Source organism: Lactuca sativa, chromosome 3, assembly GCF_002870075.4.
Source record: "Lactuca sativa cultivar Salinas chromosome 3, Lsat_Salinas_v11, whole genome shotgun sequence".
NCBI classification, from domain to species: Eukaryota; Viridiplantae; Streptophyta; class Magnoliopsida; order Asterales; family Asteraceae; genus Lactuca; species Lactuca sativa.
Genome location: NC_056625.2, coordinates 236,577,019 through 236,594,891, shown reverse-complemented (window position 1 = coordinate 236,594,891; position 17,873 = coordinate 236,577,019). Strand labels below are relative to the sequence as shown.

Below are 17,873 nucleotides of genomic sequence, written 5' to 3'. Positions count from 1 at the left end.
TGCCCTTTAAGGGATGTGTAATGGGTTGAGCTTTTTTTATAAATAGGAAGTGAGATGATCGCATTTATGTAAGAATGTGAGATTAGTTTAGAGAGAGATATATTGGATGACCCACTTTGTAATAACTTTCTAGACTAATGAGAGCTTAAAACACTTTATTTACTTCTCATGTTCTTGATATTGTTTGATTCTCATAATCATTATATTCCCGCATTTGTCATCATTCACGGGATCTTACAATGTCATCGAAGAATAGAACCCCATCCAAATTCAATTTCAAATTATCCCTTCCTAATTCATAACGACAGTATTACGAGATGAATTAAGAAGTAAAATGATTGACATGTCTTTTATTGGAGAAGACTTCATTTTTTGTGTGCATTAAACTCGCATCTTCACCTTTGATAAGATAGCATAATAAATGAGTTGTTGATGTTCACGTCTATAGTAGAATCAGACATGTGTCAATGGCGAGGGCAACTCTAAAGAATTCCAATTTATAGCAAAATAACGCAAGTCCTAATGTTCAATTACCTCAAGTGATTATCACCATAATACATTTAACAACTTGAAAACTAAAGTACTCATTTTCAAATAGTATGTTGCTTCCCACCTTATGTTTTATTTCAGCTGTTTTTTGACCGCCTAATAATGCGACTTTTAACCAATTTTTTCCAGACCAAATTATTTACAAGTAAAACTCTTGCTACACCTTGTCAGACTCGGATGATTTTTACAACAATAGAGAGCAGTAGAATAGAGACAAGATTACCTCTTGCCGGTAACATAGAGCAGATATGTGACTTGTTGTCGTTAATTTATATCCAGTAAAAGATCAGTGCGTTCAGTATTAATTGCTTGATCTGTTTTATCTAGTATGAATACGTTGATTCTCATGTATAGGTAATTTCTGTCCTTGTTTGTTTCCTTTAATGTTTGAATAAAAACAGATGCATTCTGTTCGTATTATAATAAATTACAATCGCTTAGAGTTTAACTTTTTTCAACTACAAGTGTTACAATGCAACAAAACATACAGGCCATGCATTAACACAGAAACATAGTAGATATACAAAGAAACAAATATTTGGTAATCTTTCAATGCTTTTTTCATCTGTGTAGAAGAGCAACATGTGATGTTGTGTTGTCTCACTGTTTCTCTTTAAAACCATAAAACCAAGTTTTAGTTTAGATTTTGTTCGTCCATGTCTCCCTTGTTTAATAAAGATTCACTAATGATTCTTTCTTATTCATCATGTGACAAAAGTCTCATCTCCTTTTATCATTCTTCCTGTAAACTGATGATGGACCAAAAACAATTGTCATGTCAGCCACTCATATACTTCATGGACATCCTTATTTTTCCCCTAAGAAGATGTACGTATTAAAGTAATAGATAAAAACTATGTTTAAACTTACTTGGATTTTCCAAGCTTCCCCAAGTTGGAATGCAATTTCAGCAATTGTAGGCCGTTGTTCCCGAGTTTTGTGCAAACATTGATATGCAATAGCTGAGAACTTGCTTAATGTTCTTGGGTTAATTTCTGTCTTTATTCTCTGGTTAATTATCTTATCCAGCTCTCCATTTTTGTAGTGGGTTCGAGCCCAATGATGAAGGAATCTCCGTTCATCATGGTAATTCAAAATACACGCTAGCCTTCCACACAAAACCTCAAACAAAACCACTCCAAACGAATATACGTCCGACTCTTTTGTTAAAAACCCTGTTCTTTCATACTGTGGGTCACAATAACCATGTGTGCCAGCGATGTTGGTGATCACAAATGTGTTATGTTGATTTGCTAAGCCTATTCTCGCCAACCCAAAATCCGAAAGTTTTGCATTCCAATTCTCATCCAACAAAACATTCGCGCTTTTTACATCGCGATGTATTATTCTGTGTTTTTCGGCCACGTTGTTATGAAGATAATCCAATGCAGATGCAATGCCAATACATATTTTGAGGAGTTGTAGCCATGAAAGTCCACCCGACATTGCACGGCCACTTAAATATTTGTCAAGGCTTCCATGGCTTGCATATTCATAAACAAGGATCTTCTCTTCGTTATCATCGCAATACCCTATAAGTGTTATAATGTTTTTGTGTCTATACTCTGAAAGCATTGTGACCTCTGTGTGGAATTCCTTGTTACCTTGAAATCCAGTGACATCTAGGCGTTTTACAGCAACTAGTTTGTTTATATGATTTGCCCAGGTAAGTATTCCCTTGTAAACCCTTCCGTAACCCCCCTTCCCGATGAATTTTTTTTCATTGAAGGAATGGGTGCAATCATTTATGACATGGAGGGGTATTTTCGGGTCGTTTGACTGCTTCAATGGAACATAATGTACAATAATTATAATTAATTAAAATTTAACAAGTACAACAACACATGTCATATTTCATTATTTTGAGGTGGTTTACCTGAAATTTCGTAATTGCTACTTTCAAATCTGATTCAAGAATCAATTGTCTCAATCTATTCAACACTTCAATCTCCTGTTCAGTTTGTGAGATTAATCAAAATCGTTTTGCAATTTTTATCAAATTTCTTGAAACGCTTTCAACATAAAGAATAATCTGCTACGGTTTCAATTTTTGATGCAATCCCGTACCAGAGATAGAGATCGTCATTTGTTTTTTTGTTTTTTTTAATTAATGGAGAATTTTGTATATATCTTTAATAAATAGAGATAATTTCATATATATACTTTGTTAAACATGGAAATATCATATTTGTCCAACATATTTATAAATATTATAATTATCCAATGTATTTATAAATATCATATTTAATTTTTTTAAACTCTCAAAACAAAATATTTGCCCAATATTTTTTTAACATTTTTTAAATATTTTTTAATATTTTATAATCAGTTTTTATATTTTAAAATTATTATAATTATAAAAAAATAAATTGAACATATTGCCTCCCCCTTAAAATCATTATAATTATAACAAATATGTTGTAATACCGGAAATGTTCTCTTGCATCCATCATTTAATGCAGTGCCATCAGTATACTACACACATTTTACACATTAGTTTGTCATTCATGCTTGGTCAATCCACTAATGCAATAAATACCTATTAATGGTATCTAGTGGTTGCCGTTACAGAGCATTATCATGTTATTAGGCCCTCTAGAGTACTCTCCAGGGATGGCTTCATGGTTTACGTGGTAACGACCACTGTCTGTGAAGATCACTCCGGTGGTTTGTGATCGGTCGTGATCGTGGTCATGGTCGTGGGAGTTTGTGGTGGCTACGATGATGGATAACCACCGATTGGAGAGGTTTAGGTGTTGACTTGGTTGACTAGCCGTTTAACGATTAGTTTTTGATTTTTCATAAAAAAAAAAGTAATTTTTCACATATAAGTTTCACTACAGACAACGAAAATTTTAACATTATTCTTCTCTTCCTCTATTTACATACACACATTTGTATTGTTTTAAAATCCAAAAACCCTAGATCTCAATCAAAATACCTCATCAAACTATCGAACTGCAAGCTCGACAATGCCTTTGTGTTAGATACAACTGCATGCCAATACTCGAACATGTAACCAATTCAATGTGGTTTTATGAATTTGCTCCATGTTGGATTCTTTATCCAACAAACTCAACTTTATCAGCAATCATATCAACATTTCTGTAACACCCCGTTTATTTAATAAATAAATAAACAAATTAATGAATATATAGTAGCCCTAAAATCAATAATTGAGCAAGGTGTTGGTTTCGAAGAGTTAAAAGTCACAATTATAGAAGTTAGTGGTTAAAATGTAATTTTCGGATTAAATTGTAAAGAGTTTTTAAGGACAGGGGTGTTTGGTATCATTTGGACCTAATATAAAAGGAATTATGGAAGCAAGGGATAAAATGTAAATTCTAGATTTATATTGTAAAGATTTATTGAATCAGGGGCTAAAGGGGTAAATATTGGATTAAATTTGAAAAGATTCTCATGGGGAGGGACCAAAGTTGTTAATTGTGCAAAGATTTGCTTGGAGTGGGACTTTAACCCCACATATCCCGTTCCTCCTGTTGCATTGCTTAAACCTAAACCTAGATCGTTAATTCCCCAGCTGCCACAACCCTTGGAACGTCTACTGCCGCTACCACTTTATCACCCTCATCCCTAGCCGCCGTTGTCAACCATATCGTCGTCGGATACCGTTGCTTGCACTACCATCACTTTTGTCACCGACGAAGTCAAGGATGAAACGACAACCACTGTGAAGGCCGGATGAAGCGGGTGTAACGACCATTGTGGTTGTTTTCCGGTGGAGGTGCGACCTCCATTCCTCACTGCATTCACCGCCATCCTTCCACCTGCTGGATTGATGTCGGCACCTCTTCAACATCCCCTATCGTGGGACGTCTTGTGTAGCCAAGAAAAGACCGTCGAGATCGATGTTGTGCTCATGGGAATATCGCTCGAAATGGCCGCTGTTGGGTCTCATCACTACTGTCCCTGCCACACGGCTGTTTCACTGGGAGCTGCTGCAAAACGCCGTTGTCGCCGCATGTCGTCGGAGAGGGACGACCGTGTTCGAGTTTTGCAACCGGGTGTTTGTTTTTCTGTTGAAATACGATGTGTGTGTGTGTGTCAAGGGGCATATATGCGTTGTTTTTAGCATTTGTGATGTTTGGCCGGAAGACCCACTGGCACCACCGTGAGGTGGTGGCTACCGCCATTTACCACCGTCGGCCACCACTAAGGTGGTTATGTGTGTGTGTGTTTATGTTAGTGAGTGGGTGTCTTACTGGGATTTCGGTTGTAAATTGTAATAGTGTTGGAATAATGAAAAGGAATCTCAAAACCACCACCGTAGGGTGGTGGCTGTCGCCACCAACCGCCGTGTTCGATGCCGACGTGCTTGTTGTGTTTGATTTGTTTGGGATCTTTGGACAAAGGGACTAAAACCCTAATGGGCCTAATAAACTCTATTTGATCTAAGGACCTAGCTATTGGGCCTATTGGGTTATGAATGGGTTGGAAACCCTAAATAGGGTTTAGAAAACCCTAATTTTGGAATTATGGGCTTGGACTTATCGGGACCCACGTTTTGGGCCATTGGGATTGGATTATATATTAAGCCCAACTACACCATATCATTTATCTAGTTGAGTTATGGACTTAATGGATTAAGTCCTTAATGGGTTAAGTGAGAAACACTTAACCCTAATTGTTATTTTATGTGAAACCCTATTTTCACTTGGGGCCTTGAGCTAGGCTTTTCTATTAGGTTTTGGTAATTGGGCCAATAAAGTGCTATCCAAGAATGATCATATGGACTAGAATTGTTAGATGGGCTTTAAGGTAAGTCCCATATGTGAGGTTTGGGCCCTATTTGGAAATTTGGGCCATAGTATGGGCCTTTATGATTATGAGATATTGGGCCATTAGAAATGCCAATTGTAGGACTAGACAAAATGTTTGGACCTTAAGGGAAAACCATATACAGGTTTGGGCCCAATTTGGAAAATTGGGCCATATGTTGGGCTTTGACTCATAGTTGACCTTTGGGCCTTTGGATTAGGCCTTGGGCTTGAGTCAAGCTAAGTTGGGGGTAAAGTTGCCATTTACACTAAGCATGGACTTATGGATATGTATTGGAACCTAATTATTAATTGGGTGTTGTTTTGATGATTGACAGTTTGGGGATCTGCCAGCTAGCTGCCATGGATTTATTCGCGGGACTTCAGTAGTGCGAGATGAGTCTCCTCACTGTTGGTATGGGTCTAAGGCACCAATGCCGACACATTTAGTTTATGTATGATACAAAGACCTGGGGGTTAGCCCTAGGCATTATGCATGAAAGACCAGGAGGCGGCTCCTAGCACACAATATGTTATTATGTATGGTAGGAAGACCCGGGGGTTAGCCCTAGGCAATATGTATGAAAGACCAGGAGGTGGCTCCTAGCACACTGTATTCTATTATGTATGAAAGACCAGGAGTCCAGGAGGTGGCTCATGACACATTATATGCTGATTAGCTAAGTAGAGCACTATATATGCTAGTTGTCTTTGTGATGCTTGCATGGAAGACCAGGAGGTGGCTCTTAGAAGTTGTCTGCGAGACCGAAGGGGGTGGCCCCCGGCTTGGCAAGAAAGACCACGTGGCGGCCCATGGGATAATGGCAAGACTATGTTTGGTACATATCATCTTTACTGATTATGATATATGTATGGCTCATGGTTATGTATCAGAGTATGCGAGTATGTGTTTATATTCTAGATAGTATTCGGTTGAAAGAGACCGAAGGGGTAGGAAAACACCTAGATATGCTAGGCAGTATGTTGATATGTATGGTATGTGGTATTTAGGGAATTCACTAAGCTTCGTGCTTAAGGTTTTTAGTTTTGGTTTTAGGTACTTCGTTTTCAAAAGAAAGGAGTCGACTCGATTGCAACACATCACTCTATGTTTCCGCACATGAGATATTTGGATTGTACTCTGATATTGTTTTATGATAACATGTTTTGATTATTATCACTTTGGTTTTGACATGAGATGTCATTATGGATGTTTTTATACTTATGGTTTTATAATAACTTATTTAAAAATGAAATTTTTGGCCTTGAATTTTGGGATATACAAGTTGGTATCAAAGCCTTGGTTTGAGGGATTCGGACATACCTTCCGTTGTGTTTGGACTCAAACTAAGGATTTGGTATGAAAAAATTTCAAAAGTAAAATCATTTTATAAAAGGAGTTTGAACAGAGAAAAGAACTTTGAAAAGAACAATGTGTGTGATGTGTGCAATCAGCCGAGCTCAAGTAAGTTTTCCCTCAAGATACGCATACATGTTATGATATGTTATGTTATGATATGATTATGAGAACCGCATGTTAGATTAGCGCTAAGGATCTAAGAGGATGCCTTATATGCCTATTGTATGTGCTTGTAGACTTGCATGCTAGTACTGACCAGTCAGTGATAGGATGGCCTATTCAGGTTATGCGTGATTATATGAGCCTTTGAATTACACATACAGATTCCTGATTAGAGAATAGAGCGGTTTGATTGGATTATGATGGTTAGATTTTCCATTGTTTGAATGTTGTTTGCTTTGTGCTTTGTGGGACTCTTAGTGATGTGAGTTAGCTACTAAGTGAATATGCTAAGTCACATGGGATACAGGCTGGATAATCTCAGAGTGATGGACTTGACCTTATTGCGCAACTCTTGTTTGAGTCTAACCGTTCTAGGGATAAGTCTTTTACTCAAAGTATTATTTGATCTCTGTTGCATGTGGTTATATTCATGAGGTAGCGAGTGGACATTACTAGGAATCTTTCAACAGCTGAGGACTGGGTGGGTACGGGAACCTAGGAAATTCTAGGATATGTTTCAGTGGGTTAGTATTGAGGTTCAGTGAGACTAAGGTGTATAAGTTTGAGGAAGTGACTTGGAGGATTCGGGAGGATTGCTGAGGAAAGTATGGATAGGTGTGGAAGGTAGTATTGGGCCCATACTACTGAAAGCATAGGATCCATACTTGAATCGGTGAGTGTATTGGAGAATTTGAGAAGCTTCGGGGAGAAGTTTGTGACCCGGTTTGGGGACAGAGGATGTTCCAGTTGTTGCAGCTTAGCCATTGGCAAGTGAGCTAGTGAGCATGGCAAGGTGTCAGACCCTGAATGATATGATTTCCAAGAGGTTGTAGAAGCGAGATCAATTTGGAACACTTGAGAAAAAAAGGTTTGTGGTAGGTGCGTATAGTAGAGGGTCCCGGGAAGAGACCCATGACTTCTGATCATCGGATGAAAGGCAAGCAGGGCCAGAGTCAGCACAGCACCTACGAGAAAGTGCACAAGGGAGTTTGACATTCTAAGGGTTTAGGCTGCTACAAAGTGTAGTAGGGTCGATTATGCTAGCAGAAGTTGATTAGGATTCCTCCAGATGTTGCGGGTATGTCATCTTCTACTACTATTAGGTGGATGTTGGGAATATGTATCGCTTTGGAGTTGTGAGTGAGTTTGGATAACATAGATCTCGGTTCGATTTTCTCCTAGTGTTTGGGTTATCAAGTATCATATGTGCCATCCTGCATGCCGAACACTCCTTGATGAACCCACAGAGGGACACATCTTGCGGAGTGGGTTCCACGTGGTCCGTTAGCATTCCAGATATTTGTCGGGATCTGTGCAGGAGTATTATTTAGAGGATACTCGGTCAGGGTTAGAGCGATAGTTCTTCAGTGAAGTCAGCGTTCAGTGGTTCTATCATGGTTTAGGTGTGGTCGACAATTGTCTATGGATGAACTTTGGAGTTCAAGGCACTACCGTTGCTAGGACTGGACTGGTAACATGAAGAGGGTAGTATCAGTTGCGGGTGTTAGATACATAAGTGATTGGTCATTGGATGTTCACGAGAATTGTATTTTCGCATGGGCTATGTTCGGTTAGAGTTCAGTGGTGTTGCAAGATTGGAAGTGGGAACGAGGACTCGTGAGCCAGAGTGAAGATTAAGGCCTCTAGGTATCAGCATGGGAGGTGGATTGAGGTGTCATACTGGACCAAATTTCAAGAGTACTCATCAAGATTTCTGAGGATGGGCGATCTCAAGGTTTAACCGGTGATTAATCGCCAGCATTGGTAAGCACATGTTGTCATCACTGGGATATTAGAAAGCGAGAAGGATTAGGAATCCTTCAATTCTCGTGTGCCGTGAAGACTTAGTCGAATCTAAATGGGGGAGAGACTTTTTGTAAAGTTCTCCAAATACGAGTTCTGGTTAAGCAAGGTGCAATCTCTTGGGCACCTTGTCAACCAGAAGGGTATTCTGTTTGATCCGACCAAGATAGAGGCCATGATGTAGTGGGAGATTCTGAGGTCTCCAACTGAGATTCAAAGTTTCCTGGGTCTAGCGGGTTATTATCGGAGATTTATACCTGACTTCTCCGAGATTCCGGTTCCTTTCACTCGACTGACCAAGAAGTTGGTGGCCTTTCGTTGGGGACCTGAGCAGCAGACAGCCTTCGAGACTCTCAGACATCAGGTTTAGGGAACCAGGTTAGAGGTCCAATTAGGACTCAAGTTCAACTGTGTTTTAGGTCGAGTGCGTGTTCGAGCGGTATGGAAAGTGTTTTTAGACTATGGGGGTAGCCATAGCATTCACTAGTGATCAGATAGTATGGAGAGTGCTGTAAGACTGCGGATATAGCTGTAGCATTCACTAGCGATCAGGTAGTATGGAAAGTTTTGTAAGTCTGCGGGTGTAGCCGTAGCATTCACTAGCGATCAGGTAGCATGGAAAGTGTTGTAAGTCTGCGGGTGTAGCCGTAGCATTCACCAGGTTAGCAGATATTGCTAGAAGTGTTGTAAGTCTGTGGGTGTAGCCGTAGCATTCACCAGGGTGGCAGATAGAGTGAGAAGTATTGTAAGTCTGCGGGTGTAGTCGTAACATTCACAAGGTTATCATATAGTGCTAGAGGGATGTAAGTTTGTGGGTGTAGCCACAACATTCACTAGGTTGGTAGATAGCATGAGCGCGTTGTTAGGACGCGTAAGGAACAATTGTACCCACCAGTCGGGTGTAGCGGTGAGGATATGGAAATCCATGGATTGGATTTCGGAATCACCCAGATGGATTAGATTTGGTGGAGCCAGCGATAAGACTATAGGGACGCCACTACAGTTACGAGATCAGGGAAGCAATGGACTTTATATGGTCGTTTGTGATATAAGGCTAACTTTTGGTCAGGTAGCAATCACTTTTAGTCTTGGATTTGGTGATGACAGGATTCGACACATGGAACCGATCAGGTAGATCAGAAAGTTGTTAGAGTCGCAGTGGCATGATAACTAGTGGCAACTAGTTCTAGAGAAGGATTTCGTTCAGAAGTTGTGTGAGGCGACTAAGTAGGGAGTCCTTTGGCTCCGTAGCCGGGCCGGAACCCGATATTTCAGATGATTGGTGAACGAATTGAGATCAGGGGGTCTCGGTAGATTTTTCCAAACAGCTATGTGGCAACATACTGCTTCAGGCAGTTTAATGTTCAGACAGTTTCAGTGATTGGCAGTATTAGTAATTGTGTTTTAGGTTGCAAGTTTAGATGGAATAATAGATTGATTGGGTTATGCTAAATGACCTACAGGGATAATTGGGTCTATGATTTCAGTTTTCTAGTGGGAGCCTCAGGTTATGAGAGGTTTAGTAGTCAGGTGAGGGATAAACAAACAAGAATCAATGATAATGATTCAGTATGAACGGTCTGTCATGGATTCAGACCATCTCGAGACAACAGATTTCAGACGAAGTAGATGTGATCTTTTTGCGAGGAATTCTTTCACCTTCGGATTTTAAGGCTTCGCGAAGATTGGTCACGGCTACCCTGGGAACGTTAGGGTGTGACCAAGATGGTGACCACATTACTAGAGTGGTTTGGTGTGTAAGGAACAGTAAGAAATGATTTCGAGGACCAAATCTAATTTAAGTGGGGAAGATTTGTAACACTCCGTTTATTTAATAAATAAATAAACAAATTAATGAATATATAGTAGCCCTAAAATCAATAATTGAGTAAGGTGTTGGTTTTGAGGAGTTAAAAGTCACAATTATAGAAGTTAGGGTTTAAAATGTAATTTTCGGATTAAATTGTAAAGATTTTTTAAGGACATGGGTGTTTGGTATCATTTGGACCAAATATGAAAGGAATTATGGAAGCAAGGGATAAAATGTAAATTCTGGATTTATATTGTAAAGATTTATTGAATCAAGGGCTAAAAGGGTAAATATTGGATTAAATTTGAAAAGATTCTCATGGGGAGGGACCAAAGTTGTTAATTGTGCAAATATTTGCTTGGAGCGGGACTTTAACCCCACATATCCCGTTCCACCTGTTGCATTGCTTAAACCTAACCCTAAATCATTAATTCCCCAGATGCCACAACCCTTGGAACGTCTACAGCCGCTACCACTTTATCACCCTCATCCCTAGCCACCGTTGTCAACCATATCGCCGTCGGATACCGTTGCTTGCACTACCATCACTTTTGTCACCGACGAAGTCAAGGATGAAACGACAACCACCGTGAAGGCTGGATGAAGCGGGTGTAACGACCATTGTGGTTGTTGGTGGAGGTGCGACCTCCATTCCTCACTGCATTCACCGCCATCCTTCCACCTGCTGGATTGCTGTCGGCACGTCTTCAACAACCCCTATCGTTGGATGTCTTGTGTAGCCGAGAAATGACCGTCGAGATCAATGTTGTGCTCGTGGGAATATCGCTCGAAATGGCTGATGTTGGGTCTAATCACTACTGTTGCCGCCACACGACTGTTTCACTGGGAGCTGCTGCCAAACGCCATCACCGCCGCATGACACCGGGGAGGGATGACTGTGTTCGAGTTTTGCAATCGTGTGTGTGTGTTTTCTGTTGTAATACGATGTGTGTGTCAAGGGGCGTATATGCGTTGTTTTTAGCATTTGTGATGTTTTATTTGCGATTTTTAGCTAGAAGACCCACCGCCACCACCTGTGAGGTGGTGGCTGCCGCCATGTACCACTGTCGGCCACCACTAGGGTGGCTATGTGTGTGTGTGTGTTTATGTTAGTGGGTGGGTGTGTTACCAGGATTTGGGCTGTAAACTATAATAGTGTTGGAATAATGAAAAGAAATCTCAAAACCACCACTATAGGGTGGTGGCTGCCGCCTCCTACCGCCACCAGCTGCCGTGTTGGGTGGTGGTGTGCTTATTGTGTTTGATTCGTTTGGGATGTTTTCACAAAGGGACTAAAACCCTAATGGGCCTAATAAACCCTAATTTATCTAAGGACATAACTGTTGGGCCTATTGAGCTATGAATGTGTTGGAAACCGTAATTAGGGTTTAGAAAACCCTAATTTTGGAATTATGGGCATGGACGTATCGGGACCCGTATTTTGGGGCATTGGAATTGGATTATGTAATAAGCCCAATTACACCATATCATTTATCTAGTAGAGTGATGGACTTAATGGATTAAGTCCTTATTGAGTTAAGTGAGAAACACTTAACCCTAGTTGTCATATTATGAGATCTTTGGGATTGCACTCTGATATTGTTTTATGATAACATGTTTTGATATTGTTTTATGATAACATGTTTTGATTATTGACACTTTGGTTTTGACATGATATGTCATTATGTATGTTTTTATTCTTATGGTCTTTTAATAATTTATTTAAAAATGAAATTTTTGCCATTGAATTTTGGGATGTTACAATTTCCCAAATGAAAATTTTGGCCTTGTTTTTACGGAAATGTTTAAACCATGTTTTATGGTTTGATGGGAACTGAAAGCTAAAATCCCAAAATATTAGTTTGAATTGGTGCGATTTGAGGCTTAAATATACAAAATTAGAAGGAAACTACAACAATCTAAACAACCTACACAAAATCATGTCAATCGATTTCGATGTTTACAGAAAAGACTTCTTCTGGTTTGATGCGTACAAGAAATGCCAATGAAAGTTCACAACATCGGACGCCCGAACACACATTGACAGTTATGATGAGTCAGTGGATTTTGAAGATAAACAACCTCTTCATCAACCGATAAGAAGAAATAGAGCAAAGAAAGCAGCTTCCGGCTCAGGTTCAAAACTTTTGAGTTCTAGCGATATTGATCAGTTTATAGAAAAATTTGATCGATATTTCCAACTATAAGAGAGCACGTTAGCGATGATGAGTTGGAGCGAGATATAGGAATGGGGAGTACTTTTTTATGTTAGGAATTTTTATGTTGCTTTTTGACTTTTTTAATTTTTTTTTAATTCTCCTTTTTTTTAGTTGGTGTGTGTTTTTTTAAATGAATGAAAAATTAGTTTATATATATATATATATATATATATATATATATATATATATATATATATATATATTGTATTTTAAATATAAAATGATATGGAGTGGTGTTTAGTAGTATGTGTACTAAGTGCAATGTTGTTGGATGTGGTTATGAGGTAGCGACCACCACATCATGATGGATAGCCCTTGTGGCCTTATTACATATGACACGTCCATTAGAAGCCCTTCATTATTCTTGAATTGTTTTACTTTTTAGATTCATCCAACTCTAACTAGTAATCTTTGTTTACTAAACCACCTCAAAGCTATCTATTGTATATACTTAGAGGCCTCATAAACTTAATCCAACACCTTAGTAATCTGTTCTCATTGTCATCCTTCACGATCATCACCTTTCTAGTTTGTTCAACTGTTCAGTGAATTTGGGATGAGAAAACAAGAAACTTTAAGAAACAATTTCTTTTGGGAACTGTTGCATTTGTGTAGAGACTTTGGGGAATTACTAAACTAATATAGTCAGAATGATTTTAATAGTTTTAAACCTATGAAAATAGAAAGCATATAATAGTAATTTAATAAAAAGAAAGATTTAAATTGATTATAAATTCTTTAAAAATGTTAAAAGTAAACATTTAGACAAATTTGATATTATAAAGGTTTAAGATGAGAAAATATGATATTTAAAAATTATGTTGTATAAAGTCAACTGCTAGATAAAATTAATAGGTATTAGATTGACCTGGATTGACCATGAATGACAAAATAGTATGTAAAATGGGTGTAGTTTAATACAATTTTATTTTAAGTATAATGATTTTAGATGAGGGCCAATATGGTCAATCTATTTTTTCTAATAGATATATAGATTTTAATATAAAAAATTTATTATAAAATATTTAACATGCTAAAAGTTAAATTTGGACAAATATGATATTTTCTAAGGTTTAAGAAAAATAAATATAATATTTAGAAAATAGGTTGAGAAAATATTATACTTCAACATTTAGCAGTGGGATATACAAAATATCCCTATAATTAATTGTTATGATTATGAATATGAAAAACTGGTTCTAACCATGTTACCCATCATTCCTAAATTTAATATGAGTGTGATGAAGGTTGTTTTATCACATGGTTAGGTGATGTTATTAGGTACTGAATTGAACACACACATTATATATATATATATATATATATATATATATATATATATATATATATATATATATATATATATATATATATATAATCTTAATGTGGAAAAAAGAAAGTAAAATGGTGTAATTTTGTTGGTTTTTGAAAACCCAACTTGAATGTAGAGACTATGTAAAAATAAAATAGAAAAAAAAAAGTTATTATACACAAACAAGCAGAAATAAGTTGGTATTTTGTGCATTTAGTTTTTTGTAAAATGAAAAAAAAAGTTTATGATGTCACCAAAGTGACTTGCTTCGCCATCTAGTTTAAATACCTTTTTTTGTGTAAATAATGTTGGGTGTTTTACACTTTTTTAGAATTCCAAACACAACACTTGTATATTATTCCAAAACTACATCTTTCGCATCAAACCGGACCAGAAACCCTGAACTTTTGGTTACCTTTCCACAAAAATTGATACCATTAAACTACAAACCAGATGGTATGTGGTTTTTATAATGGTTATATCTCTATTTTAATAAAAGAATAGTTTTAATCTCCATTTGACATGTGTTATTCTAATACAACTCTTCATTAATATTATGCCACATGTCAAAGAGATATATTATGTAACATTTCAAAATCCAAATTTATTTTTTTCTAATTATTATATGTTATGTTTAAAGTTATAATAACTTTAAAATTTTGGTATATCTCTTAATTAATGATTTATCTAAAATAATTGACAAATAATTTTAGAATTTTTACTATGAAAATATAATTTATTTTGTAACCATGGTTCTCACGGATTATAAACTAGTATAACAATATATAGGTCATTTCTCTACAAAAAATAATTTGCTTTGTGGTATGCCTATTTTTACTAGCGATAAGGGTATGACCCTTTTATCTATTTTTCCTTTAATACATATACACGCATAGACAATAACTAATAATTTAGCTATACATCGATTAATCTATGGTAAAAAATATTGCAATATAGGTAGTTACCTATGTATAACATGGAAAACATTACGTCCAAACACATCGATAAACTAAAAGAATCATAAACTTAAGTGATTAGTTGTTGATCCGGGGTAAGTTTCAATGAGGATCCCAAAGTTTTTGTGGAAATCTCCCAAATAGTGAAAGAAATTGTGATTATTTACCTGCTTGGTACGCGACATAGCACGAGCCTCGTTGAGCTCGGAGAGGCTTGTATTGAAACAAAATCGTCCTTGAAGGTCCTTTATAATAACAGCATTATTCGGTCCTTTTACAACAACAATATTCTTCATGCATCTACGCACGACCTCTCCAACATCATCCTTTGTCCGCAATTCCCTCAAATGCGGGGGCAAAGGATACATTATCATCCCTAAAAAACCCTGAATGATCAGTAATGATTCCCGAAACAATAGTAATTAAACATGTATATATATAACCCGAGTCAACTACAAAAAGGGTAAAGGGAAATTACGGAAGAAGTACCAAACTGAAGAAACTACGAATACACTGAAGGCAACTAACCTAGACTCAAAAAGTAGTCTGGAGAACACAAAGTTTCGGTGCTTTATAGATAGAAATACGTGATTTTTAGTGTAGTGATGAAACCAAAATAACTGGGGTTACGAGGATCAATGAGCTATAAATTTCCTATTTATCCTGGTGAATTAATAAAAGAATAATTCACGGAATTAAATAGTATTAGAGAACAAGGAAAAAGAGATATTGGGTAGAACTGTAGAACTGTAGAAGAAAATAAGAAATAGCTTACGGTTCATATCCATCTATGAGAAAATACAGAGTTGATATGGAATCTGTTACAATGAGGGAGGCACCTGATGCTTGCTAATTGATTCGTTTTTCACCTGGTGGCTTTCCCACTCACAGAGGCTCAACAGATTATTCCTTCAATAATGATCCATTAGTAAGTGATGAGTATCTTGTTCCTTATATATAATTTAATTTAAAAAAATTAGATACCTTAAGTACTTATCTGTCATTTTTAAGCAATAGAGCACAACTGCAAAATTTTATAATTGGAACACCATTTTTTTCTCTGTGTCTTTTTATATTAACTAACCATAACAAAAACATCCAAAGGCTTTTTGTCCAGCAGTATCCAGTCCGTGAGGTTGAGGGTTCAGTTTCCGTTATGGATATAAGTGAAATTAAGGAGTTGTTTAGAAATAGATTAGATTTGACGTTTAAAAAAAAACTATAAGGGTGAACGGAATGGAAAGGCGGGTTGCAAAGTTTTTGGGTTGTATGGTCGGGTTACCATTCCTTCCAAGCAAGCGGTTTAAATGGGTTTGGAAAAATTAGTTTGAGCGGCTTTTAGAAACCGCAATAAACCTTATCAATTTGCTTTATGGGTCATGCATCTCCTTTTTCATTTAATTTTCAAAGAAAAAAAAAACAAGAAGCATAGCATGCATATATGCAAACGTGACGTTTTATTTATTTGTTTTTTTTTCTACATAAGTTTATATATATATATATATATATATATATATATATATATATATATATATATATATATATATATATATATATATATATATATATATATATATATATATATATATATATATATATGGAAAGTAGATATATATTACAATTCAAGCAATAATCACTTGTGCATTATGCATCAAACTTTTATCAAAACAATTTTATATGTTTTTTAATTATTTTCTAAATTAGTTTGCATATTTTTAATATTATGTAAATTAGTTTTGTATAATTTTTATTAGTTTGTATTTATTTTAAAATAAAAAAAATTAAGTGGGTTGAGTGGGTTGAGTGGGTTGGAAAAGATAGGATTTCCATATTTTGTGAGTTAAGAAAGATGGAAGAGAGATGAGAGAGAAATGTTGATGTGGCGCTGATATGGCAGTGGGTTGAGTGGGTTGGGAGGGTAGGACTCCCTCCACCCTAACAAAAACCAAACCAAGATCCGAATAGAGTTATCTATTATAATACCAACACCAACACCGCTCACCTCCTGCACACACCACCATTCACCTAAAACCAAAATCAAATAGAGATTAATTATTACTACTCTTAAAGATCCTTTATTTTTCAGAAAATCACAACAAAGTGGTTTGCATATGGAGTTACTATCAGTGAGTGAATACTCATGTGTGATCCAGTTTAACGGTGTTCGGTATCGGTGATAGACCAACTACAAAAGAAGTTGAAAATATAAGGACCATTTGTGTAATTTACAATAACTGGTTAATGAATGATGTGTTAAAAACTAACGTAAGTGACTTAATAGACATATAAATTGTATGTTTAATTGCCTATTACGGAAAAAATACTTTATTGACCAAATCGGATAAATGATAATAGGTGATTGTGGTACAATAATATTTCCTATTTTTGTTTAAATGTTTTAGTTTGTTCAATTTGGTTGGGTGATTGAGTTGGGTGAATATCATATCATAGTTATAATATAGGTTTACTATTGCTGATACTTTAAGATGTAATTTACTTATAGTGTAAATTAGGGTTAATGACTTAAAAGGGTAATGTATTTTTTGATTTGTATATATTTAGTCACTGACTTTTTTTTTCGTCCACATTTACCTCTTCAACTTGTTAAACTATACGCATTCAGTCCTTATGACCGGCAGGTTAGCCGGTAAAAATGACTTAATAGGGTAATATATTTATCACTTTTTACACATTTAGTCCTTAATATTTTTGTACACATTTAATCCTTAATATATATATATATATATATATATATATATATATATATATATATATATATATATATTTTGCAAAATAAGTCATTTTTGTTTTTCTACTCATTAAATACTTATGACTGATTTGTTTAGTTTTCTTACGAAATCATACATGGGAAATTCATTAATGAAGTGTTTGGGCCTTTTGATGCTTCTGCTCATCGCGATGTC

General features: G+C 36.3%; 1 protein-coding gene across 6 annotated transcripts; it reads right to left on the bottom strand.

Annotated features, from left to right (window-relative positions):
* Positions 1–898: 898 nt before the first annotated feature.
* On the bottom strand, positions 899–15,828 carry LOC111902434 (putative receptor-like protein kinase At5g39000). 6 transcript variants are annotated; one of them, XM_042900353.2, is made up of 5 exons: positions 15,725–15,828; positions 15,117–15,325; positions 2,426–2,500; positions 1,420–2,331; positions 899–1,298 (listed from the first exon to the last, which is right to left on the bottom strand). In XM_042900353.2, the coding sequence occupies exons 1-5, from the start codon at positions 15,735–15,737 to the stop codon at positions 1,254–1,256; spliced, it is 1,254 nt and encodes a 417-aa protein (XP_042756287.1). In that variant the 5' UTR covers positions 15,738–15,828; the 3' UTR covers positions 899–1,253. The 6 variants fall into 6 exon arrangements, with proteins under 6 accessions (XP_042756287.1, XP_042756288.1, XP_023754030.1 ...); XM_042900354.2 differs by having other exon boundaries at positions 1,420–2,328; positions 15,725–15,826; XM_023898262.3 differs by lacking the exon at positions 15,725–15,828 and adding an exon at positions 15,428–15,710.
* Between the last annotated feature and the right edge of the window lie 2,045 nt (positions 15,829–17,873).